Genomic DNA, 27,666 nt, shown 5'->3' with positions numbered 1-27,666 from the left:
TTATTTGAAGAATTCAAATTTTATTTCAAAGTCAGCTGTGGTATACACCTATAATTCCAGAGTTTGGGAGGCCAGAGCAGGTCGATCTTTGAGATTGTCCTGATTCTACATAACCTGAACCCTGCTTCAAAAAACAAGACAAAATATCAAATTTTATTTCAGCCTTTTAAAAATCTGTGTGTAAAATACTGATCTTTTAAAAAGACATGGGCCATGTAGTGTCCAGAAGCTTAATAGATCTGAAATGCTTTCCCAAGGAGGCTTCTTACACAGGGAGGAAAGGAGAGATTTCTAGTATGTGTCCCTTTCCCCAGAAAAGCTGGCTTCTATGGACTTACCTGTAAAGTAATGCCAGGGAGGCAGTACAAAGCATGCAAGGTGTGCCTAGCTTCTCTGAGTAAACTTTTTCCTCTGTCTGTCTGTCTGTCTGTCTGTCTGTCTGTCTGTCTCTTTGTGTGTGTGTGTGTGTGTGTGTCTGTCTGTCTGTCTGTCTGTATCTGTCTTATAGCTCAGGCTGATTTTGAGCTTAGGATGGTCTTAAACTCAGGTTTGCCTCTACTTCCTGAGTGCTTGGGACTACAGGTGTAAACTATTTCACCAGCCTTGAATTGTGACTCCTGATGTCTGTTTTAACTACTCTTGAATTTATTTTTTTATGAAATTTATAAAATTTGGAACCATTCATTAACTCTTAAGATGTATGTATGTATGTATGTATGTATACACACACACACACACACACACACACACACACACACACACACACATTCAGGCAACATTTTTACTTTTTATATGAAAAAAATTAATATTAAACTTGTTAGGAATCCGGGCGGTGGTGGTGAATGCCTTTAATCCCAGCACTCGGGAGACAGAGGAAGGGGGATCTCGGTGAATTTGAGATCTACAAGTGATTTGGTCTACAAGAGCTAGTTCCAGGACAGCCTCCAAGCCACAGAGAAACCCTGTCTCAAAAAACCTAAATAAATAAACAAACAAACTTGTTACGGCATATTTGCCCTTTGAAAATGTTGTGCAGTATTTCAAAATATGAACAGTAAAACCATTCAATTCTTTTTTAGAAGTCAATGAAAGGATTCTATTTTGCAAAGCTGTACTATGAAGCTAAAGAATATGATCTTGCTAAAAAGTAAGTGCCAACCTGGAAATAGGTTTTACTTTTTCATTCTTGTGTATTCTGGAATAAGTGGTTTATGCTCTCAGACATTTGTTAGATTGCACCTCTAATGAGTATTTCTTCCTTACTTCTGTTTTTTATCTAGTGCAGAAATTGTCTTAAAACAGTTTCTAAAATTGCCCTTGGGTAGAATGAAAGAGATCATTTTTGAATTTAAATTTCTTCCTGGTTAGATATCTGGTGCTTCACTTAGCTGGAGAGAAGCAACAAACACAGACTTACATGGCCAGGGAATAGCCAACCTAACAGCTCAGTAGTTGCTGTCTGACCAACATGACAAGAAACTGGTTGGGTCTAATTTCCTTACTCAGAATAGCTTAGAGGAGGAAGTTAAAGGGGAGACAGATTATCAAAAGCAGTGAAGGTTGTAACCCTGGTTATCCTAGGACAGTTCTTTAGAGAATCACAGTTATTTGTCTCTGAATTTTAAGTAGGAGCAGGGCAGCTGGGTCGATATCTAGCAGCCTCTCCCCAGAAGGAAAGTGATGATACCTTCTGTAGATTGCGCATTGAGACTGTTAACTGTTGTTCTTGTTAATGTGAGAGGTTTTCTTCTATAGGTTTGGTCTTTGGTCTCTTTCTCTCACATTGTTAATGAACCTAGAAGATAACTTATTTTTGTACATAGAAATTAGGGGTTGGTTCGTAAAGGTGCTTGCCTCCAGCCCGATGACCTGAGCTGGACCCCTGAAACCCATATGGTAGAAGGAGAGAACCAGCTACTGCAAATTGTCCTCTGACTTCCATGTATGCACCACACTATACACATTGCCACTCAAATTAAGGATGGAAAAAGAAAAGAATTAGTTCTGTTTGGTTAGTCAAGCAATTTTTCTTCTGTTCAAATTTAGCTGATTATAGTACTTAGAAATTATTTTCTTGTTTAAAAAGTAAATATATTCTCTTGGTTTGAGAAACTTTTAGTGTTTTACGTTCTAGTTTGTAGATTATGGTCATTTTGCTTATTTTTATGTGAAACTCTAGTGCTTTACTAAATGTGATCAGGAAGAAAAAAACAATTTATGCAGCCGGGTGTTGGTGGCGAACGCCTTTAATCCCAGCACTTGGGAGGCAGAGGCAGGAGGATCTCTGTGAGTTCCAGGCCAGCCTGGTCTACAAGAGCTAATTCCAGGATAGGCTCCAAAGCTACACAGAGAAACCCTGTCTCGAAAAACCAAAAAAAAAAAAAAAAAAGCACTCATTTTTTTTGGTAGCAAAAGAAAAACCATTTGGCAAATGTAGCACTTTCTGTTGAAATGAGGGCCTGGGGAGATGACCTTAGTGGTTAAGGGTACTCTGCTCTTGCAGAGGACAAGTAAATACATCTTGAGTCAAGTAGCAAAATGAGTAATATGCTGTTAGTTTGTATAATTGTTAGCTACTTTGCAATGAATATTTTTGGACACCATGTTAAATAAATTTGGTAGCCAGTAATTGAATACAATAGAATAATTGGATGGGTGCTTGGTTTAGGATTCAGTCTTCTTGTCAGTATTTCAGTATAGTTGTAAGTTTAATGACTGAAGATTATTTTAAAACTTATTTAATCTATTATTCTTATATTTTAAAACAGATACATTTCTACATATATCAATGTGCAAGAGAGGGACCCTAAAGCCCACAGATTTTTGGGTCTTCTTTATGAAGTCGAAGAAAATACTGACAAAGCTGTTGAATGTTATAAGGTAATTAATTAAAGACATATTACTGTCTATGTGCCGGGTGGTAGTGTCGAATGCCTTTAATCTCAGCATTTGGTAGGTAGAGGCAGGCCCATCTCTGTGAGTTCGAAGCCAGCCTCATCTATAGAGTGAGTTCCAGGACAGCCAAGGCTACACAGAGAAACCTGTCTTAAAAAACAGAACAAAACAAGCAAACAAAAAAGTACAGCCTATGTGAGGCTGGAGCAGGGCTCAGCAGTGAAGAGCATGGGCTGCTTTTCCAGAGGAACTGGGTTACACTGCCAACACCCACGTGGTGGTTCACAGCCATTTGTAATTGTATTTCCAAGGGATCTAATGCCCTCTTTTAGCCTCCCTGGGCACCAGGCACACGCATGGTACACAGACATAACCTGTAGGCTAAAAAACTTGTACATATTTTTAAAAAAAAAGTATAACCTTTGCACAGCCTTACAGGTGATGCCCATAGTATATAATAAATAATTCACATTAATTTTATTAATGTAGTGAAAATAAGCAATAAAACTTAAGTGGCTTAGCTTGGAACATATTTAAAATTTTGAATATTTAAAACACATAAATTTTAAGTGTAGGCTCAGGAGATGACCCAGCTGGTAAAGGTGCTTGAGCCTGACCACCTGAGTTTGATTTCTGCAACTTACAAGGTACAAAAAGGGAGCTGTCTTATGGCTTCAACTGGTGTACTATGTCACAGGAGCACCTACTCCCCTGGAAACAAATAAAAATGTAACTTAAGAAAACCTGAAGATAGTCAGAGAGAATGATCTCATGCATTTTTTAAAAAATTTACAGAAGCAATGCTTTTTTTTTATTTTTTTATTTTTTTTTTTGTGGGCATTTTATATAGTTCTGGGTGTCCTAGAACTCACTCTGTAGACTAGGCTGGCCTCAAACTCCCATAGATCCTCCAGACTCTGCCTCCTCAGTGCTGGAATTAAGGTTATCTGATACCACACCTGCTCCACAAAAACTATTGATGCTTTAACAGCTTTAAAATAGCATCATTTAGGAAGAGGATTTTAAACATCGGTACAGGTGGGGTGTTGGTGGCACACGCCTTTAATCCCAGCACTTGGGAGGCAGAGGCAGGCGGATCTCTGTGAGTTCAGGGCCAGCCTGGTCTCTAGAGCGAATGCCAGGATAGGCTCCAAAGCTACACAGAGAAACCCTGTCTTGAAAAAACAAACAAAAAAATCGGTACAGGTGGCTCAGGTTAAGTATGCTAACTACTCTTGTACTGAGCTTGGTTCTCAGTGCCCACATGGAACAGCTCACAACTCCCTGTAATTCAAATTCTAGGGGATCTGACACCCTCTTTTGTGGCCTTCTTGAGTATCTGCATTCATGTGTGTGCATAATGCACACACAGGCACACATATATAATAACTTTTTAAAAAAATCTTTGGAAAATAAGAATATTATGTATAGTGAATTTTTTTAGATGATTGAATGTACTTATTTATACCTCTATACAATTTGTAATTTCCGTTTTTGCTATTTTTTCTTACACCAGCGTTCAGTGGAGTTAAACCCAACACAAAAAGATCTTGTGTTAAAGATTGCAGAATTGCTTTGTAAAAATGGCATAACCGATGGAAGAGCAAAATACTGGGTTGAAAGAGCTGCCAAACTTTTCCCAGGAAGTCCTGCCGTTTATAAGCTTAAGGTAAAGTCACAACCTCAGCAACATATGAGAGGAAAAAACTAGGATATATCATTTTTATTGTTTTGAATTACCAGTACTTCTCAATAGCAAACTTAACAGAGGAGCACATTGGTGCTTTCGCTAAACATCTTTAAATAATTCTTTTAAAACCTTTCTGAGTGTTGTCTGACTAGGCAGCATAATAGTTTACAGATGCTATCTCAGATAGACCTCTGCAATAATATCCTAGTGATTTTACAGTTTTTTGGTTTTGTACAGTGTAGTTGGTATGATAGATTGTATCATTTTGTGATCAGTGGAGGTAAGGTTTTGTGTGTGGTGGGGGTAAGATGTAAAAGAAGCTCTGGCATAAAATTTTGCTTAGTTAGATAATTATCTACAGCTTGAAAGCTTAAAATGACTAGAAAGATATGTGTTTGGTCTAGCCTTTAGTCCTGGCACTTGGGAAGCAGAGGAATGTAGATCTCTGATTCCAAGCCCAGCCTGCTATGACATAGCAAGTTTCAAGGCAGCCAAGGCTATGTAATGATACCCTGTCTCAAAACAACAGGAAGAAATGTGTTCTAAAAATTGGAAGCGTGAGACTTTCAAACAGAAAATAAGGCAGATTATTCAGAATAATTACTAAAAATGTTGAAAATTCATTATGTTACTTTGTGTGGTTTCTTTGAGGGAAGTTTCTAGTTCTGGACTGTAAAGGGAGCTTTACCATACTCAGCTTTACATTTGTTTGTTTTTGACACACTTGTTTATGTATACTAGACAGGCCCCAAACTCATAGTCCTCCTGTCTTAGCCTCCAGAGTACTAGGATTAAAGGTGTACCACTTGTTACTCTTTACTGAGAAAATACAGCTCACTAAGTAGCCCTTTTGTAGAAAATATTTCATATATAGATACAGATATGCATACATTATAAAAGATCAAATGAAATATATATATATATATATATTAATTAGCTGGTTCCTTTTAATGCTGTTATATACTTTTTTGTTTTTGCTCTCCTCTCCTCTACCCCCCCCCCCCCAGGATTTCTTTCTGTAGTTTTGGATGTCCTGTCACTCACATTGCAGACCAGGCTTGCCTCAGACTCAGATCTACCTCTCTTGCCTCCCTTGTGCTGGAATTAAAAGTGCACCAATATGACTGGGTCCTTTAGAAGTTTTAATCCTTTCTTCCTTCTCTCTCTCTCTCTCTCTCTCTCTCTCTCTCTCTCTCTTTCTCTCTCTTTACAGGGTTTCTCTGTATTGCTTTGGAACCTGTCCTGGCACTCACTCTGTAGACCAGGCTGGCTTTGAACTCACAGAGATCCACCTGTCTCTTCCTCCCAAGTGCTGGGACACAGGGCTAAGTTTTAACACTTTCACCTTATTTTGAAAGAGATACCAGCCGGGCGTTGGTGGCACATGCCTTTAATCCCCAGCACTCGGGAGGCAGAGGCAGGCAGATGTCTGTGAGTTCGAGGCCAGCCTGGTCTCCAGATCGAGGGCCAGGATAGGCTCCAAAGCTACACAGAGAAACCCTGTCTCGAAAAACCAAAAGAAAAAAACAAAAAACAAAAACAATAATAACAACAACAAAAAAATGGTATAGGGATCCTCATAGGAAAGGTAGAGGGAATTAGGTGAAGAGATTCTTGCAAACAAGCAGGAATTAAGAGTATTAAGAGTTACTGCATTTTAGCTTGATGGAGAAGAAAGTAAATCCATGTGTTGTGGATAATTAAATCTTGGCAGTATAAGTGTGCTGAAAGGGCTTTTCATCGTGGAGACGTATAGATGTGGCACTTGAGGGTATTTGAGTCTCCAGTGACCTAGAAGAACACATGGTCAGAGTGATATGATCAGATATCAATTTTGAACACTTGTATCAAGACAAATGTCTGGTTTTGGACATGTATGAGATGATCAAAGAACTGAGTGAGTGAGCTACTACCTTTTTGGTGTTATATTTCATTTACTAATTACAATTATGGTTGTTAGGGATGGAAAGGTTACTCCTCGCAGAATTACAAAAAGTGTGGGAGAACTTGTGATTTGGAGGTAGTAGTGGTGAGTGAAGAAACTTTAAATTCCATACCTCTAGTAGCTGAGTGCTACTTTGCACATGGGGTTGTTAATATCTGGAAATAACTGTGAAAGAGTACATAGTGTACTTTTGTAGAGTTAGTCATAGTTGAAGACTTACATGGACCAGTGGCTTGTTTAAAGTTGTATGGATATTACTTGACACTTAATGACTTTTTCTCCCAAATAGGAACAACTTTTAGATTGTAAAGGTGAAGATGGATGGAATAAACTTTTTGACTTGATTCAGTCAGAACTTTATGCAAGACCTGATGATGTTCATGTGAATATCCGACTAGTAGAGCTTTATCGTTCAAATAAAAGATTGAAGGATGCTGTGGCCCACTGCCATGAAGCAGAGAGGAACGTAACTTTACGCTCAAGTTTAGAATGGAATTCATGTGTTGTACAGACTCTTAAGGTAGGTGAAAGCTATTTCTCTCCATTTCTAGATGGATGGTTACCATACATTTCTTCGTATTTCTGTTCTCCAACATTTAAATTTCTCACATAGAACAACTATAAAATGAAATTTTTGCCAAGCTAAATTTAAATTGATTGGGAGAATAAATCTGGTATGTATTTGGTGGTTCTTTTTTTGGGGGTGGGTAAGGCTAGTGTAAAAGTTGTCATTTTAACACAGTTATAATAAGAATGGGCCAAGAAGTTTGTAGGCATACAATGGTCAGTTTCTCAAAATATGTTACAGTGTGATAACTTACTGTGTTTTTCTTAAAAAAAATATAGGAATATTTGGAGTCTCTGCAGTGTTTGGATTCTGATAAAAGTACTTGGAGAGCAACCAATAAAGACTTACTTCTAGCCTATGCTAACCTTATGCTTCTTACACTTGCCACCAGAGATGTGCAAGAAAGTAGAGAACTACTGGAAAGGTATGTTGATGTTGAGAGTGTGAACGTGTGCACTAACACAGCCAAATGACAGGTTTTCGTTTTTGTAGTATTGGTGTAGGTTTCTTTACATCCTTAGCATTCCTCTAATTTACCCATGTTCATGCAATAAAGCACTTTCAGGAATATTACTTTTATGGGAATGTTATATTTAGAGATTTTTGGGGAGTAATTTTAAGATTACATTCTCTTACGTATGTGCTGTCACATGCCATATAGTGCAGGTGTGGAGGTCAGAGGATAATTTATAGGAGTTGGTTCTGCCCTTCTACTTTTGTGGGTCCTGGAGAATGTACTCATCAGGCTTGGCTATAAACGTATAAATGCCTTTACCCTCTGACTTTATTGTCCTCCCCAGAAATTTCTTATAGTACCTCTCAAAATTAGTCTTCTAGCTTAATATTCCATTTTGGCATGCTTAATAGTTTGACATTAAAATGAATGTTCTGATGTATCACATTTTATTTTTAATGTAATTTTGAGTAAAAACCATATAACAGCTTTTGTTGTTCAGTGGCCAGGTTCAGATTTGCTAGTACAAGCACCTAGCATCACTACTATTTCAGAAAACATTGTTTTGGCTTAGAAACAAAGTAACTCAAATATAATGAATAAACTTTCTTTTCTTTCCTTTTTGATTTTTCAAGACAGGTATCCCTAGCTGACCTTGAACTCACAGAGCTCTACCTGTCACTACCGTCTGGCTCTTTGTTTTTGTTTTTGTTTTCCTTAATCAGATTTCATATTATTTAAAAAAAAAAAAAAAACCACTTAGATTTATTTGTATAAGGACAGGGGATGGAGTTTATGGGCCAAATGTGGACCACTGCTTGACTTTGAAAGTAGAGGATTGGCTAGGTGCTGGAGGCTCATGTAGAGGAGGGAGGCAGAGGCAGGCTGATCTCTGAGTTTGAGGCTAGCCTATACTATAGATCAAGTTCGAAGATGACCAGGGCTACACAGAGAAACCCTTGTCTCAAAAAGCCAAAACAAAAAGTAAAAGATTGTTGGGTCTTTGTGGATTGGGAGGCAGAAGCAGGAGGATCTCTGAGCTTGAGACCAGCCTGATCTACAGAGTGAATTAAGAGAAACCCTGTCTTGAAAAGCCAAAACAAACAAAAACAAAACCAACCAAACAACCAAACAAACAAATTCAAGGGTTGTTGAAAAATTCTTAATTCATGATAACAAATAACCTCATAATAACATTGTTTATGAAAAACAAAAGTTTTTTTTGCGGGGGGGGGGGGGGGGGGGGCTCTGGAGAGATGGCTCAGTGGCTAAGAGCACTGGCTGCTCTTCCAGAGGTCCTGAGTTCAATTCCCAGCAACCACCCCCCCCCTTTGGTTTTTTGAGGCAGGGTTTCTTTGTGTAACAGCTATGGCTGTTCCTGGAACTCACTTTGTAGACTAGGCTGGCCTCGAACTCACAGAGATCTGCCTGCCTCTGCCTCCCGAGTGCTGGGGTTTTTCCAGGCATGAACTACCAATGCCCAGCAAAACAAGAGTTTCTTAAATAACAAAGCTTGAGAATGTATATTGTGTCATATGAAGTCTCTAAAAAAAATTTATACCTATGTGAGAAAATGAGTATAAAGGGCAAAGCATTTCTTGTTTCTTAGTATTACTACAGAAATAGGTTTAAGCTCAGGGGGTCCCCCCTAAGAGGTCTTTGAGAACCCATAAAAATCCTCAGACCTTATTTGCTTAAAAATATGTTGCTCTATTTCTTATGATAAGCTGCTTTAGAGTAGTCCTTCACCCAGTTGTAGTCTTGTAGAGATTGATCATTAGATTTGAAAATGTTAAGTACTATAGAAAATAAAAATAGGGCTGAAGAGATGGCTCAGAGGTTAAGAGCACTGACTGCTCTTCAAGAGTTCCTGACTTCAATTCCCAGCAACCACATGGTGGCTCACAACCACCTGTAATGAGATCTGGTTCCCTTTCCTGGCCTTGCAGGCATACATGCAGACAGAACACTGTATACATAATAAATCGATAAATCTTAAAAAAAAAAAAAAAAAAACAAAAAACCTGTTTATTTATTTTCATTTTCTTTTGTTTTTTCGAGACAGGGTTTCTCTGTGGCTTTGGAGGCTGTCCTGGAACTAGTTCTTGTAGACCACGCTGGGCTCAAACTCACAGAGATCCACCTGCCTCTGTCTCCGGAGTGCTGGGATTAAAGGTGTGCGCCACCAACACCCGGCAAAAACTAAGTTAAAAAAAAAAATAAAAAAGAGCCGGGCCGTGGTGGTGCACACCTTTAATCCCAGCACTCGGGAGGCAGAGGCAGGCGGATCTCTGTGAGTTCAAGCCTGGTCTACAAGAGCTAGTTCCAGGACAGCCTCCAAAGCCACAGAGAAACCCTGTCTCGAAAAAACAAAACAAAAAAAAAAAAAGAAAAGAAAAATAATTTCTGAACTGTTCGTGTCATCATTTGCTATTAAATATTCACATTTTATCAATATGTCTATTTTGTGATAATAGCTATTTTGGAGTGGGATATCAATGTAGAGTGTGTTTAAGTATTGTAACTACTGGATGAAAATTCCCACTAGTGTTTGATCTGTGATTATTGTCTAGGGTGCTTCTCTGTGAAGGGTAATAGGTGTGTGAATGTGGAAGGTGAAGTTTAAAATAAGCCTTAGTAATTTTGTATTGAATTAAATTATGACACTGATTAGTCACAGTGTGGTAGGTAGAGTATCCATTTACTCTTTTATTCCTACAGTTTTGATAGTGCTCTTCTGTCTGTGAAATCTTCTGTGGGTGGAAATGATGAGCTGTCAGCTACTTACCTAGAAATGAAAGGACATTTCTACATGCATGTTGGCTCTCTGCTTTTAAAGATGGGTCAGCACAGTGACATCCAATGGCGAGCTCTCTCTGAGCTGGCTGCATTGTGCTATCTCATAGCATTTCAGGTAAGCCTTTTCCATTTTTAGGTACAGTTGTCATTTCAGGAAGACTTTATCATGTTCTCATAGAGGTATGTCACAGTGTATAATAAAAATATGTGAGTAAACATTGTGTTAAAGTTAAGCTAAAAGTTTGATGAATAACTGTAACAAGATGAACATACTGTTTGGTGAAACATGTTTTGATGCATTCTTGTGGACAGTCAGTATTTATTAGTTTGGAGGCCATTTTGAAGAGTTTGATTTGTAAGCTTGGCCATATCTGAGAACATAATATTGAGGATGAAATTTTATTTACATTATTATTAATGATTTATTTCATGTGCATTGATGTTTTGCTTTCATGTATGTGTGTATGATGGTGTTGAATTCCTTGGAACTGGAGTTACGGACAGTTGAGAGCTGACAGTGCTCTTAACTTCTAAATCATCTCTCCAGCCCCTAAAGATGAAAATTTAAATGTGGGTCAAGCTTTATTCAAAGTTATATGTGGGCCAGATATCCTCCCCTCTTCCCTCCCACTGTCTCTTCTTTCCTCCTTTCCCTCCTCTCTCTCCTTTTCTACCTCCGTCTTTTCCCTCCCATATCTTTTTTTGTACCCTCTCTCTCTCCTCCCCTTTCACTCCTGTCTTCCTTCTCTCCCTCTCTGTCTTTTCTCTGATCCTCTCCCTTTCTCCATTTCTTTTCTTTTATTGAAAATACTTTTCATACAATGTATTCAGATTACAGTTTCCCTTCTCCCTGCTTCTCTCAGTTCCTCCCTATATTCGTCCCATCTTGATCCACACACTTTCTGTTTTTATTAGAAAACAAACAGGCATCTAAGGAATAATAGTAAGAAAACAAAAACAAATTGGAGTATGATAAAACCAAATGAAAGAGAGCCAAAGAAAAAGCACAAAAGCACAAGAAATGTGTATAGATGTAGACACACATTTGCACACTTAGGAATCTCATAAAAATCCCAAACTTGAAGCTTATCTAAGGACCTGTAAAGTAGAAAAAAGAAGCAAAAAACTTCCCTGACTCAATATTATGAGACAGAGAACCTCCAAAGTTTCCCCTGAGTTCATTTTGTAGTTACTGCTGAGCATGGGACCTACCCTTAACAGTGGTTTGTTTCACTGGGTGGTGGCAGTGGTACACACCCTTTATCCTAGCATTCCGGAGGCAGAGGTAGGCAGATCTCTGTGAGTTTGAGACCAGCCTCCTCTACAGAGTGAGTTCCAGGACACCCAGAGCTACACAGAGAAACCCTTTCTTGGTATGATGGGAAAAGTTTGTTTCTCCAGTGAGACTCCCTTGAAAGAAATTAAATTTTCCTTTGCAAGTGTCTCAATTGAAGATAGCTTCTGGGTCAGGAATGGGAACTTTGTCCACTCCCAGGTCTAGAATTCCATGTGATGCAGGCCCTGTGTATTTGTTACAGTCTCTGAGTTCATATGTGCACCAGCCCTGTCGTGTCTAGAAGGCCTTGATTTCTTGGTGTCCTCTGTCCTCTCTGGCTCTTACACTCTTTCTACTTCCTCTTCTGCAGAGTTCCCTGAGATCTGGGAATGGGGATAAGGGGGCATTGTCTTTCTTTCCAAGGTCTTTCACTCTGCATATTGTCTGGCTGTGGGTCTCCTATGTGCTGTGGGAGAAAGCTTCTCTAATGTTATTTGAGTCCTGCAAGGATTTATGAGTATAGCAAAATGTTGTTGGGAGTCATTTTATTTCACTATTGCTTTAACAGAACAGTAGTAGTATTTGGTTTTTCCATAGGTCACTGGCCTATTTAATCTCAGTTTTTTGGCTACCGAAGCAGCATTGGGCATGGGTTCCCTCTCATGGAGTGGGCCTTAAGTCACATTAGTTATTGGCTGGTTACTCCCACAAGCTTTGTGCCACTATTGCACCAGTGTATCTTGTAGGCTGATCACTATTGTAGATTGAAGGGTTTGTGGTTGGATTGGTGTTTACCTTTCTCTGTTGGTAATGTGAAGAGTATTTTCCCATGAATACTAGTCCATAGGGATGAAGGCTCTAGTTAGGGACCAGCTCCACTTCTCCATGTTCAATGGGTTGTAGGTGTTTGACAGGATCTTTTATAGCCCTGATTTGCCTGGATGTCCATGTGTAGCCCAGGCAGGCCTTGAACACAGCAGGTTCTTCTGTTGTATCTGCTACACCATAATAAAAATAATCTTTGTACTTTTTTTTAATGGAGTACATAAATTTCTTGCTTGTCAGCTGTTTTCCAATTCAGTTTAATCATTAACTGGCTTTTTTTTTTTTTTTTTTTCTGGTTTTTCTAGAAATGGTTTCTCTATGTAGTTTTGGAGCCTATCCTGGCACTCACTCTGTAGACCAATCTGGCCTCGAACTCACAGAGATCCACCTGCCACTGCCTCCCGAGTGCTGGGATTAAAGGTGTGCACCACCACCGCCAGGCGTAACTGGCTCTTATTTAAAAGTAATAAGGAACATCTGACTCTTGTAAATATGAATATCATTGAATTAGATTATTTTTATTTTAAAATTGTCAGATTCCAAGACCAAAGGTTAAATTAATAAAAGGAGAAGCTGGACAAAATCTCCTGGAAATGATGGCCCATGATCGACTTAGCCAATCAGGTAACAATAATATTTTAACTGATTAAATCCTAAAATGGTAAAAACTTAAAAAAATTGTTACATTTATTTGTTCTTTGTATTCTCATACTGTACATAACTCATAAGTTGATTATTTATTATGTGGGCTCTAGGGATTGAAAACTCAGGTCCTCAGACTTGGTGGCAAGTCCCCTCAACAACTGAGCCATCTTGCCATTCGAAGATCTGAAATTTTATTAGACTCCTTAGGTTAAAGTCTAGTATCCAGAGATAATTTCTCATGATTACTTGTTATTTTTGCATGTTAGATAAAAGTAGTCGGCATGGCTTTTATCTAGGGAAAAAACCCACAACAAAACCATTATATGGGGTAGGGAGATGAGGACTGAACCTGGGACCTGGTAATTGATAGGTCTACCATAGATTCTACCTTGGAGCTAAATCCCCAATTCTCAATGCAGTCTTTAAAATTAGAACCTACTTCACTTTGCTTCCCAGTGGAGATAACTTCTCTGTCTAGGTGCTAGAGCATCCATCTTGAGTGTGTAAAAACACTTCTTTAGCCAAAAACATTTGCTGACCATTTAACACCATTGCTTGTAAACACTGCTCTTTATGAATGGAGACTTATTGCCTAAATGGAATTATATAAAATGTGGGGGTTTGGGTGACTATATATTTCTTATAGTATGATTTTCAAGGTTCATCCATGGTGTAGTATGTAATAGTTTAATCCAAGTAGTGGCTTGAAACAAATCTTTTTTTAAAAAGAATTATTTTATGTGTATGAGTGCTCTGTCAGCATGCATGCCTGCATGTCAGAAGAGGGCATCAGATCCCATGATAGATGGTAGTGAGCCACCCTGTGTTGATAGGAATTGAACTCAGGACCCCTGGAAGAGCTGCCAGTGCTCTTAACCATGGAGCCTTCTCTTCGGCCCTTAAAGCAAGTTGTTACTTTAAACTTATGGAATAAAATATTTCATCAGTAGAGGCTGCAAATAAGAACTTCCTTAAAACTATTTAAAGACAGCAAGAATCTGGGAAGTCAGTTTTAGCCATCATTGTATTAGGTCAGAGCATTAGGGCTTGGTCTTGCTGTGTCTGAGGGGCATTTAAATCCTGTTTTTCTAAAACACAAATTCCTTTAGCATTTTTTATGTGTTTTGTCTCCCACCCCCCTTTTCTTTTACTATGTAGACACACATACTGTGAAACCTATATTTTATTGTTTTCTATAAAATACCATTTTTGTTGACCAGCTATGATTTGGGGGTTGGAAGATGAGGTCTGAGATAATGGTCTTGTTTCCCTCTTGGGTGTTTCAGTGAAATGATTGAGATGTGAGTAAATAAAACTGGTGTTTTAGCATAAAATGGTGGAAATAATTTGTTTTTCAGGGCACATGTTGTTAAATTTAAGTCGTGGCAAGCAAGACTTTCTAAAGGAGGTTGTAGAATCTTTTGCTAATAAAAGTGGCCAGTCTGCGCTCTGTGATGCTCTGTTTTCCAGTCCATCATCCAAGGATAGATCTTTCCTTGGTAATGATGATATTGGAAACCTTGATGGACAAGTACCAGACCCTGATGACTTGGCTAGATATGATACTGGTAAGTTGTAACTTTCAAGGGAAATGCTCTTTGTCGTAATCCATTTATACCAGGAAGACTCACAGTCTTAATATTTTATTGAATTCTTCCCAGGTTTACTTTGGCAGGAGATGGAAGTTAAGGAGTTTGAGTGTAGATGAGACATACTTTTTCTTTGAAATGGTTATTTATACTATTTGTGAATGTCTATTGTGAATTTTCTATCTTATAGTATATACTTATGTATGTATTTTTGCTTTGTACTTTGTATTATTCAGTATCCAACTTGCTTACAGTTTCTTTGTACTATTAAAATAATATAATACTGAGAACTTTTTATTGTAATAGTATATTTTTGTTTTGTTTTGAGACACGGTCTTACTATGCCTGGCCTAGAATTAGCTATGTAGACAATCATGGCCTTACACTCACAGAGATCCACCTGCCTCTGTTTCTCAAGTGCTGAGATCCTGGTCTTATTTAACCTGGTTTTAATAAATGCATTTTCCCAGTTTTCTTCCTTGTGTTTGCCCTTGTCTTTTTCTACTTGGTGAAATTTGGCTTTATGTTCTAGGATTTTTTTTGTCATCTTTAGACCAGTGGCAACCAACCACCTTGCTGGGGTGAATGCCCATATGGACAGTTGTGCCATTAGCCTTTTCTCCCTGTACCTATTCATTGTAGATGACCTCTTTCTGCTGACCTTTTTAGTGTCCTCGTACAACCTGAAGTACTTCATCCTTACAGATGTGTGGTGATGATTACAAAGGGGAGAGTGTGCAAGAACTTCATTAATAGATAGTGTATGCAGTAGTATATGTTTTAAAATTAATTCCTTGGAGATTCTTAAAACTGATATTACTGAAGTACTTACTACTTTGTCTCTTGCAAATTGCTAAAATGCTAGCATTTCTAGAAAACTTGGACTTCCTTTACTTCCAGAAACCCATTGGCTTTTCAGTAGTAAATTTCTTGTAGGTTAAAAAAAAATGCTTTTTCTATGCCCCTAAGTTAATTGAATAGTATTTGATTGTTACTTAGTGACTTCTTATTGAAAGGAAGATCTTTTCAAAATTTTTATGAGGTAGGCATTATTTGCTGGTTCTGTGAGATTGGTTTTTCAAATTGATTGATTGATTGATTGATGAGTTCTTACTTTCTTAGATAACCTGTAGTTCCAGGACAGGCTCCAAAGCTACACAGAGAAACCATGTCTGGAAAAAAAAAACAAAATAAAAACAGACAACAAAAAAGGTTTCTCGTTTACACCTTTTCTTATTAAAATTTATAAAGTGTGGCTGGTTGTGGTAGCACACTATTTTAATACAATCATTCAGGAGGTAGAGGCAGGTGAATTTCTTGAGTTTGAGGCCACAGAGTGAGTTCCCACATAGCCAGGGCTATAACAGAGAAACCTTGTCTTAAGTAACCCAAGCAAATCAAAACAAAATTTATAAAGTGTGAATGCATTCAATTAAAATGTGAAATTTTGCTATTCTTCAGTTTTGAAACAGAAAAGCAGTTTGTAATTAATATTAGCTTAGTTGTTTATTTTGGTAGACTACAGGTCCAAAGAAAGTGTGCTTAATTGTTTATTTTGGTAAACTAAAGACCCAAAGAAAGTGTACTTTACATGGTCAGTTTTTCCCCTTTGTTTCAGGTGCCATTCGAGCACATAATGGTAGTCTTCAGCACCTTACCTGGCTTGGCCTACAATGGAATTCACTTCCTACCTTACCAGCAATTCGAAAATGGCTAAAACAGCTCTTTCATCATTTGCCTCAGGAAACCTCAAGGCTTGAAACAAATGCACCTGAATCAATATGTATTTTAGATCTTGAAGTAAGCAATGATTATAATTAGTTAAATATTTTGAGTCTTTGTAATTTGCTTTTCTAACTCACTGTTTTTTAAAAATGAAACAGGTATTCTTACTTGGAGTTATATATACCAGCCACTTACAGCTAAAGGAGAAGTGTAATTCTCATCACACTTCCTATCAGCCGCTTTGTTTGCCACTTCCTGTCTGCAGACAGCTTTGTACAGAAAGACAGAAATCCTGGTGGGATGCGGTTTGTGCTCTGATTCACAGAAAGGCAGCGTAAGTCATACACAATAATAATCCTTTAACTCATGGCTTGGCTTTTACTAGGGATTTAATTACATTCTCATGTAAAGGGTTTCATTTATTATGTGACAGCATATATGTTAAGTGTTGAACTGCATTTCTTTAAAGTAGCTCATTCTGTTAAACTTTTTTAGACCTGGAACATCAGCAAAATTGCGACTTCTAGTTCAGCGTGAAATAAACACTCTGAGAGGCCAAGAAAAGCATGGCCTTCAGCCTGCTCTGCTTGTGCATTGGGCACAGTGTCTTCAGAAAACAGTGAGTTCAGTTAAGAGTGTGTGTGTGTGTTTAAGAACATTGGTTTACCCCAGGAGGCAGAGGCAGGCAGGCAGGCAGGCAGATCTCTTTGAGTTCAATGTCAGCCTGGTCTACAAACTGAGTTCTAGGACAGCCAGTGCTATTATACAGAGGAACCCTGTCTGGAAAAACAAAAAAATAACATTGCCTTAAACATAATAAATTTAATGCATTTCCATAATAAATTTAATGTATTTACACATTAAGTGATTAGTGTATTACTACCTAGTACTTAGTATGTGCTATGTATTAGATTGGATGTAGTAATTTAGCTTTTTGACCAGTGTTAACTTTCAGGGGTTGATTTGATTATCTAAAAATGGAAGGTTTTGTTTCAGGCACGGCGGGGTGAGGGTGAGCTATAGATGGAATATGATATAGTGTCTCACATAGCCTAAGCTGGCCTTGATCTTGGTATGTGGCCAAGAATGAACTTGAACTACTAATCAGATTACCTCTGCATCCCAAGTACCAAGATTATAGTTGTGTGCCACCATGCCCACCTTAAAAATGACAACTCTCAAAAATAGACTGGGCTGACTAATTGGTAGGTATACTAGCTTTTTCTTTTGGGTAACCAAACAGCTCATAACACGGAGACTTATTAGTTTTGGATGCTTGGCCTAACTTAGCCTCCTTTCTAGCCAGCTCTTTGGTTTTGTGAGACAGGGTTTCTCTGTGTAGCCCTAGCTGTCCTGAAACTAGCTCTGAAGACCAGTCTGGCCTTGAATTTACAGAGATCCACCTGTGTCTGCCTCCCTAGTGCTGGGATTAAAGGCATATGCCACCACTGCCTGTCTCTAGCTAGCTCTTTTAAATTAACTTGTTTCTTTTTATCTACCGTTTGCCTCTGTGCTTTTTACCTTTTCTTTCTGTACATCTTACTTTCACTGCTTCTTGTGTCTGACTGGCAACTGACTGGCTTCTGGCTCTGGGTGTATCCTATGTTCATTGTCTGAGCCTAGATTTCTCCTCCGATTTATTCCCTCTGCCCATCAGCCTCATCTATCCCTTTTCTGCCTAGCTATTAGCCGTTCAGGTCTTTATTAGACCAACCAAGTGCATTAGACAGTCAAGGTGAAACAAATGCAACACACCTTACATAATTAAACAAATGCAGCATAAACAAAGATTACACATCTTTACATCATTAACAAAGGCAGCAGAAACAAATGGAACACACCTTCACATAGTTAAAGTAATATTATGCTGCATAAACATATGTAACACATCTTTTTTGCATAGTAGAGGCAGTAAGGTTTTGGGTTTTATGAGACAGCGTTTCTCTGTAGCTTTGGAGCCTATCCTGGCATTCGCTCTGGAGACCAGGCTGGCCTCGAACTCACAGAGATCCACCTGCCTCTGCTTCCCAAGTGCTGGGATTAAAGGCATGTGCCACTAACTCCTGGCCGCAGTAACTTTTTTTGATATTCAATTTAATTTTGAAATTTTTGTCATTTCTCTAAACTATTAAGTTGTCGGACTTTTGACTTTCTTTTTTAGGGCAGCAGTCTTAATTCTTTTTATGATCAACGGGAATACATAGGCAGAAGTGTTCATTATTGGAGGAAAGTTTTGCCATTGTTGAAGATGATCAGAAAGAAGACTAGTATTCCTGAACCTATCGATCCTCTGTTTAAACATTTCCATAGTGTGGATATTCAGGTAATAATGAACTCTAATGAATTAACTGCATGTGTAATTTACATACAAATAGATAATACTAAAGTAGTTACTTTGCTATTTAATATTAGTATTGTTTTCTAAATCATGTAGCTGCCAAAATTTTGACCATAATGAAATGTTAATTGTGTTTAGATAAGATATATTCTAGAAATAATTTGGGTTGAAAGCAGTTTAACTAACAGCTACTCCTCAATGTATTTAGGCATCTGAAATTGGAGACTATGAAGAAGATGCACATATAACATTTGCTATATTGGATGCTGTTAATGGGAATATAGAAGGTGCCATGACTGCTTTTGAATCTATTAAAAATGTAGTTTCTTACTGGAATCTTGCACTGGTAAGTGACGTGGGAATTGAATTTTGTTTGTTTGTTCCTTTGTTTGCTTTGAAAATCTAATTGTATTTTGTATAGATTTTTCACAGGAAAGCTGAAGATATTGAAAATGATGCCCTGTCTCCTGAAGAACAAGAAGAATGCAAAAATTATCTGAGAAAGACTCGGGACTACCTGATAAAGATTTTAGATGACAGTGATTCAAATATCTCTGTGGTTCAGAAAGTAAGTTATGGGTTGTTGTCTGTAGTTTAGTGTTATTTATAACTGCCCAGGTTTTATATCTTGGTAATTCTTAAATCTTTTAGTATGCCTTATATTACATGTATCAGAGGCTTGTGTGTAGTGTGAATGCTTCATTTACTTTCTTTACCTTAGGTTTGGTATCTCTTTAAAAAACAACAACAGAACCTTGTAAGTTGGGGCTGAAAGATTGTTGTAGACATGTGAGTGTCCAAGATTACCCAGCACTCAAGCAATCCATGTGGTCATGACACCACATGAGAGGCCATCCCTCGATTCGATCAGTCTCTGGCTTCTACATGCACACATGTACACACATTCCTGCACATGCACTTGTGAATATGAACAGCGCGCGCGTACACACACACACACACACACACACACACACACTGGTATCTAGATACATACTGGTTTCTAAGATAGACAGCAATTTCGTCATTTTGTCATGTAATCAAAATGAATATGATAGCCTGGCAGTGGTGGCGCACGCCTTTAATCCCAGCACTTGGGAGGCAGAGGCTGACAGATCTCTGTGAGTTCGAGACCAGAGACCAGCCTGGTCTACAAGAGCGAGTTCCAGGATAGGCTCCAAAGCCACAGAGAAACCCTGTCTCAAAAAACAAAAAACAACAACAACAAAAAAAGAATATGATAAGTTGAGGACTAGTTCTTAATGAATTTTGGTACAGTGAATCAGAATATTTTTTTCTTGTTTCCTGTGAACTAGCTGTTCGTGTTTATACTGATGTTATGTTTAGCATTCCTTCTGAGTATTTTGTTTGTTGCCTTTATTAAGCTGCTTTTAGGGTTTATATTGTCTGGTGCATTTCAGCTAGAATCTATATTTACTCTAAAATATATTAGAAGAATCAGTAACTTTGTCCATATGGAAAAGCTTCCAAAGTTCACTTTCATCACTATGACTTATAGAAGTAGAAACAACTTAGACTTTAGATTCTGTAATGCCTTTGTATGTATAACTTAACGTGTGTAAAAATACTCGTTAAAGTCCATTGGTGTTGGCGTATGCCTTTAATCAATCCCAGCACTTGGGTGGCAGAAGCAGATGGATCTCTGTGAGTTCGAGGTCAGACTGGTCTACAGAATGAGTTCCAGGACAGGCTCCAAAGCTACACAGAAAACCTGTCTCAAAAAAAACATACACACAAACAAAAAGCTTGTCAAAATGTCCTGTGGTGCACACATGTAGTCTTCACAAAAGGCTGAGGCAGGACTGAGAATTCAAGAGTACCCTGGACTATAGCATGAGATCCTGTCTCAAAGAAGTGAGGAAAATGTGAACAGTGTAATAAAACAGAATTCTTTATTTCTTAAGATTCTTTTTTTTTTTTTTTAAGATTTATTTTTGTTTTATTGACATGTATATTTGTGTGAGTGTGCCCTGGGATGGGAGTTACAGACAGTTGTGAGCTGTCATATGGGTTCTGGGAATTGAACCCAGGTCCTCTGGAAAAGCAGCCAGTGATCTTAACTACTGAGCCATCTCTCCAGCCTCATTTCTTAAGATACTGTTTTGGTGTATTTTTACAAACTAAAACCTCTTTGTTTTAGTTGCCTGTTCCCCTTGAGTCTGTAAAAGAGATGCTGAACTCAGTTATGCAGGAACTTGAGGACTACAGTGAAGGAGCTACTCTTTATAAAAATGGTTGCTTGCGAAGTGCAGATTCAGACATCAAACATTCTACACCGTCTCCTACCAAATACTCTCTGTCACCAAGTAAAAGTTACAAGGCAAGTAGAAAAGAGACACATCATTGTATTATGATGTTCTTTTCTAAATGTTGTAAACACTGTTAACATTATTTGTATGCTTATTTGTATGTTTAGTATTCTCCAAAAACACCACCTCGATGGGCAGAAGATCAAAATTCTTTACTGAAAATGATCTGCCAGCAAGTAGAGGCCATTAAGGTAACCCACTTAATTTGACTAAATGTAGCTGTCTTATGCTAGGATTTTTTTTTTTTCTTCTTCTTTAATCATTTCCTTATCTTCCCCTCCTCCTCCCATATACACACGGTGTTTTTCTGTGTAGCCATTGTCCTAGAACTTAGTCTGTAGTTCAGGCTTTCCTCGAACTCAGAGATCCCCCTGCCTCTGCCTCCAGAGTGCTGGGTTTAAAGGTGTGTAGCACTACTACCCAGACTTCCATCATTCCCTGTGGGCCCCCTCCCCCCTTTTTGTGTAGCCTTGGCTGTCTGGAATGCATTCTGTAGACCAGGCTGGCCTCGAACTCAGAGAGGTCCACTTGTTCCAGCCTCCCAAGTATTGGGATTAAAGGCTTACTCCACCATCACCCAGTTCTCTATGCCCAGTTTTTTGTTTTGTTTTGTTTTGTTTTTTAAACATTTTTTTTCTTTTTCTTTTTTTCTTCTTTTTGGTTCATTTCCTCACGCAATTATATATCAGTTATATATCTTGTTTTGCATTGAATCTACAAATGAGATGTGAGTCTTTTAATATAAAACCTTTAAAAGACTATGATTGCTGTTACTGCTATATATGATTGACTTGTACTACTGTGCACTCTCACAGCTATTTCTCTTGATTGATGTCTCAGTGTGGCTGGTGTTAAAGTATGTCAAGTTTATCACTAGGAATGTTTGAGCTTGTTTTTCTGCTTAAATAATTATAGAATAGTATTTAAGTGGACTTCGTTTTAGAATTATAAGTACAGATTTTTCAGAGCTAAATTATTTCTATACCTTATCTTGTACTAAGGACATTTTGCTATGTGATGATTATTATGGTATGCTTAATCAACAGTGTTTGGCTTTGAAAACTGGTTAAATAACAAAATCTTGAATTTGTACAATTATTTTTTTGTTACACGAACCATGATAACACGTTAGAGTTTCAAAATACAAGTTCCAGTCATTCAGTATTATATTCTGTGGAAATGTAGTAGAGCACTAGTTGGTGAGCCTGCAACACTGGGTACTACACAGACCTCTGAGTTATTGTTACTGAACAATTTGATTCCTTTTTGAAAAATATATAATTTATGTTCATTGGTGTTTTGCCTGCAAGTATGTCTGTGTGGTTGTGCTAGATTTCTTACTTTTGTCTGATTTATTTTTTGTAAAGTTTGAGGATTGTTGAAACCAGTTATCAGCACACTTCTAGTTCTTTAAAAATTATTGTGTTTGTGTGTGCATGTGGATTGTGTGTGTTGAGAGTGTGTGAGTGTCTGTCTATCCATGCATTTGGGTCCATGTGGAATCCACAGAGGCTGATCTCTGTTGTCTCTACCTTTTTAATTCTCATTGATTGTGGAATTCACCACTTGGCTAGGTTGGCTGATCAGTGAGCTCTGGGGAATCACCTGTCTTCACCTTCTAGTGCTAGAGTTTTTGTTCACACAAACAGGCCCAACTTTTATGTGGACACTGGAGTCTGAATTCAGATCTTTATGCTTGTACAGCAGGCACTTACAGGCTCCCAAATTCTTTTAATAGTAACAGTTAGGATTATATTGTACATCAAGTTTAAAACTGTGGACCAGATACCAGTCATTTTCTGCAGTCTTTTATTTGTGGATGTGCAGCATCTAGACAGAGTTGAGTAGGTAGATGAGTGGGAACTATTTTTAAATTGAAAATAGATGTAAGGAAATATTTAAAACACTTTAATTTATTTGGTTGTTTATGTGTTTGAGACATTGGTTATAGTATAGGAAGGTCTCAAACTTGTAGTTTTCCTGCTTATTTTCCCCATGCTGGGATTATATATGTGAGCTACTACTCCAGATTAAGCATTTCTAGAATAAGAAAGCAGATAGATATACTAGGTTTTTTTTTTCCTGATCTCATTTGTTATAAATTGGATAGATGTGTAGAACCAATTCTAATTGATGTTAATAATAAAAACCAGGAGTCAGATATTAGGGGGAAAGCTGAGTGATCAGAGAAGCAAAGCAGCCAGTCACTAGCTCTTACCTCTCCCTCAGACTGAATGGGTGATCCTGTCCTCAGACTGAATCCTCAGACTGCAATGAGCTCCTGTCTCCTTCCACATTATATTCCTCTCTCCGCCCAGCCATATCCTTCCCTGTCTCCACCTCCCTAGTGGGATTAAAGGTGTGCCATTCCAAGTGCTGGGATCACCTTTGTGTGAGCTCTGTTCCTCTTTTAGTCCAGATCAATTCTGTGTAGCCCAGGGTGGCCTTGAACTAACAGTGCTCTGTCTGCCTCTCCCAAATGCTGGGATTAAAGGTGTGTACCACCACTGCCTGGCCTCTAAGGCTAACTAGTGTGGCTAGCTTTGCAGTCTGATCTTCAGGCAAGGTTTTATTTATTAGATCATAAACAAAATATCACAACAAGATGCCTAGGCAGAGAATTTTGAAGCTGTTTTCAAAATTGACCTGTCATCTGATATCCAGATACATTTGATATTATTTCCTATGGGGGGGGCACAGATGGATGGACACAGGACAGGCGGTGGTTCTGAATGCCTTTTTTAATCTCAGCACTTGGGAGCAGAGGCAGGTGGATATCTGGGGTTGAGGCCACCTTGGTGTATGTAGTGAGTTCCAGGATAGGCAGAGCTAAAATATATATAAAATTACAAATTCATTCGTAAGTCTCATAATGTAAGGCTCTGGTTGGGTGGTCATTTAGCAAAAGTAGCAGAGATAATATGGCTATGTAGAAGGCAGTGGTGTGTCTGCCATCTTGTCTGGCAGGAGAGAGTTGGTATGAAAACATTTTTAAGTTGGATCTGGATCAGTTCCCAGTTATGCTTTTCCTGTATCTATTTATAATCTATGTCTGTCTATTTGAGGTATATTGTTTACTAATGGCATGGTATGACTAAGAATGCATACGTGATAAATTTTGAGCATATATTGTTTTCAATTGCTGTGAATAATTTGTCATTACCTTGGAAATTTAATACTTAACCTCCACATGGTTAAGTATTGAGAAGCAATCATCTGACTAAGAACAGAGCAGTGTAGGGAGGAAACCTGAGAAGCCAAGTAGGTAGCTCGAAGTGCTTGAGGACAGTTATTATCAGAAAAAGAATTTAATTTTAGGTCTTAAATTTTTGAGTAGGTAAGGGTTTTGGCTGGAATAAATTTTATGAAGATTAATATTAGTTACATATAAAATAGAAATGAAGTGAGATTTAGGGAATCAGTTCTTTGGGCTAGAGTTGGAATGAATGAATGATTAGAGTAGATAAATTTTAACAAATTAAGGAATCATGTTCTCAAATACCCAGATTCCAGTGGGAAGCGTATTTTAAAAGATACCACCAAGTATTTACATTTAAAATATTTGCTAAGTGTTCACAGAGACTGTTTCTTTCATTATATAATTAAATGTTTAACATTCCTTTTTTGTTTTTCTTTAAATAGAAAGAAATGCAGGAATTGAAGCTAAATAGCAATAACTCTGCATCCCCTCATCGATGGCCTGCAGAACATTATGGACAAGACCCGGCTCCTGATGGGTATCAGGGATCACAAACTTTTCATGGGGCTCCGCTAACAGGTAAACTGTTAGTTGGACAACCCCAGATTCCAATAAAACAGTACCCCTCCTTTTTATTGTTTACCCTTTTCTATAGTACTGAGACTTAAACATGGAGAGCCTCGTGCTTGTTAGATAGGTGTTCTATCTCTGAGCATTCTCCCCCAACATTTAAATAGGTAACTTGTGAATTTAACTTGTCTGAGGTTTTGTATATTCCAGTATATGTCTATTTACTTGTTTGCCAAAACTCTAGTATACTGAAATTTTATAAAACCAATCAGAAACTAAACAAATCGTACCTAACTCCATATATATTAAAGCTCAAGGAATGCTTTAAGATCTTTTTTATATATATCATAGCTAAACTGTGAAGTGTTTCTATAAATTGAAACATGTTGACCAATATAGTTAGGTACTAAGAGGTGCCTAGTAAATAAGAACGTAGACCTCTTTGAGTTATTTTGATGGTGTTTAGAGAGACAGGAAGTTAATTTATTTTGATTGTGAGCCTAGCCTTTTATGACTGAGTCATCTCTTCTGTCCTTAGTTTGAAGCTTGATATTCACAAGAAAGCCCAAAATGAGTTGTTCTCGTGCTATTTATTTATTTACTGGTCGGTCGGTCGGTCTGTCTGTCTGTCTGTCTGTCTGTCTGTCTATCTATCTATCTATCTATCTATCTATCTAAAATTCATTCACCTCTTCTACCCAAGTACTAAGATTATAGACATGTACTCCCCACAGCTGGGTCCATAGTAAGTTTTTTTTAAGTCTTTTTTACATTTTAGCTATATAATTTAACTCCTAAGCTATGGAGATGATACTTGTTTCATATAATTACTGTGAGCATTTGTGTATATGCAGGTAGGTATGGGAATGTCATTTTTTGCTATGTAAGTAAACACCAATGAGCCAAGGTTACTAATAGTGTTAGTTTATCCATTTACTTACTATACAGCTAGTTTACTGATATATAGCTAGTATTTTCATAACTCAGAAGCAACTTGCCAGGTACAGTGCCCCTGGGTGATCAGCAATAATAATAAGAATAGATTTCTTTTACCTGACAGATACCTGAAATACTATTCCTATTCTGAAATTCTGTAAAACCTGAAACTGAGTATGGGTTTTTGTTTTTTCTATCTTCAAGATAGCACTGTCTGTCCTGGTACTTGCTTTGTAGACCAGACTGTCCATGAATTCATAGAGATCTGTGTGCCTCTGCCTCCCAGTGCTGGGCTTATAGGTGTGTGTTGCCACCATTCCTGGCTCTGATATTAAGATTTTGGTAACTTTTGGGTGTTGACACAGTGACGTAAGTGGAAAAATTCTACACCATACACTCATGACAGGATATTGTCAAAATATAGATTCATTGAAAATATAGGCAAGGTATGGTGGCATACATGCTTGTAATCCAGTACTCAAGATGCTGAACCAAGAAGATCACAAGTCTATGGCCAACCTTGTCTACATAGTGAGGCCATGTCTCAGAAACAAGCCCACAGACCTTCAGGATATGTATTGAATGAATTTATGAAACATGAATGAATTTAGTGTTGCTTGCATTCTATCTTTAAGACATCTTTTTAGCTATATGCAAATATTCTGAAACTTAAAATACTTTGGCACCAAAAATTTTGGACAAGAACTAACTTACTTAGAACTGTAATCCATATTGATTATTTTTTTTTCCAGCTTTTTTAATTTGAATTAGAAACAGGATTGTTTTACATGACAATCCCAGTTTCCTTCTCCCACCCGTCTTCCCCTACCTCCCCACCCCCCAACTAAAACATTATCTGTCACATATCTTTTCTGCTCCCCCTGGATGGTGAGGCTTTCCATAGGGTGTCATCAGAGTCTTTCGTATCCTTTGGGATAGGGCATAGGCCCACCCCCGTGTTTCTTGGCTCAGGGAGTATTCCTCTATATGGAATGGGCTCCCAAAGTCCACTCCTATGCTAGGGATAAATACTGGGCTTCTACAGGAGGTCCCATAGGTTTCTGACGTTTCCTCACAGAAACTCATGTTCCTGGGGTCTGGATCAGTCCCATGCTGGTATTCCAGCTCTCAGACTGGGGAGCAAGAGTTCCCAGATGTTCAGGTCAGCCTGGTCTGGACCTTTGTGCTCTTCACTGGTCCTTCTCTGCATCTGGGTTCCAGTTCAGATGGGTGATTAGTTATGGGTGTCTGCTTCTACTTCCACCAGCTGCTGGATGAAGGCATATAAGTCAGTCATCAATCTCATAATCAGGGGAGGGCATTTAAGGTAGCCTCTCCTCTGTTGCTGAGATAGTTAGCTGGTGTCATCTTTGTAGCTGTCCAGACATTTCCCTAGTGCCTGATTTCTCTGTAAACAAAAAATGTCTCCCTCTATTATGATATCTCCATTCTTGTTATCGTGTATTCTTCCCCTGACTCATACGTTCTGCTCCCTCATATCCTCGGCATCCCTCTTCTTCTGCCCTTCTCATTGAGCGAGGTAACCCAATCGCAAAAAGACAAACATGGTATATACTCACTCATATGTGGATTTTAGACATAGAGTAAGGATTACCAGCCTACAATCTACACTGCCAAAGAAGCTAATAAACATGGAAGTCCCGAAGAGAGACATACATGGTCCCCTGGAGAAGGGGAGAGGTTCAAGATCTGCTGAGCAAATTGGGAGCACGGAAAGAGTGGGGAGGGAGCAAGGAGATTGTTTTGTTTTTTTGACAGCATCTTTATAGCTCAAGCTTGACTAGGACCCATATGATGTAGCTCAAAACTGACTTCAAACTTAGAATGAGTCTGTCTCTGCTTGAGGGGTGGGATTGTAGGTGTA

General features: G+C 38.2%; 1 protein-coding gene across 1 annotated transcript in view; it reads left to right on the top strand.

Annotated features, from left to right (window-relative positions):
• Window positions 1–27,666, top strand: part of Ranbp2 (RAN binding protein 2) — a 56,773-nt gene that overhangs the window by 5,698 nt on the left and 23,409 nt on the right. The window contains exons 2-18 of the mRNA XM_027388341.2: window positions 1,080–1,147; window positions 2,769–2,880; window positions 4,412–4,564; window positions 6,820–7,050; window positions 7,377–7,522; window positions 10,274–10,466; window positions 12,989–13,076; window positions 14,456–14,665; window positions 16,305–16,486; window positions 16,570–16,745; window positions 16,907–17,030; window positions 18,573–18,734; window positions 18,958–19,095; window positions 19,171–19,317; window positions 20,908–21,087; window positions 21,184–21,267; window positions 24,719–24,854. Coding sequence (XP_027244142.1) covers window positions 1,080–1,147; window positions 2,769–2,880; window positions 4,412–4,564; window positions 6,820–7,050; window positions 7,377–7,522; window positions 10,274–10,466; window positions 12,989–13,076; window positions 14,456–14,665; window positions 16,305–16,486; window positions 16,570–16,745; window positions 16,907–17,030; window positions 18,573–18,734; window positions 18,958–19,095; window positions 19,171–19,317; window positions 20,908–21,087; window positions 21,184–21,267; window positions 24,719–24,854 — 2,530 coding nt within the window. The remainder of the gene's footprint in view (window positions 1–1,079; window positions 1,148–2,768; window positions 2,881–4,411; window positions 4,565–6,819; window positions 7,051–7,376; window positions 7,523–10,273; window positions 10,467–12,988; window positions 13,077–14,455; window positions 14,666–16,304; window positions 16,487–16,569; window positions 16,746–16,906; window positions 17,031–18,572; window positions 18,735–18,957; window positions 19,096–19,170; window positions 19,318–20,907; window positions 21,088–21,183; window positions 21,268–24,718; window positions 24,855–27,666) is intronic.

This window comes from Cricetulus griseus, assembly GCF_003668045.3.
Source record: "Cricetulus griseus strain 17A/GY chromosome 1 unlocalized genomic scaffold, alternate assembly CriGri-PICRH-1.0 chr1_1, whole genome shotgun sequence".
Classification (NCBI taxonomy): Eukaryota; Metazoa; Chordata; class Mammalia; order Rodentia; family Cricetidae; genus Cricetulus; species Cricetulus griseus.
Note: the sequence above shows the minus strand (reverse complement) of the source record. Positions and strands in the feature narration are given on the sequence as shown.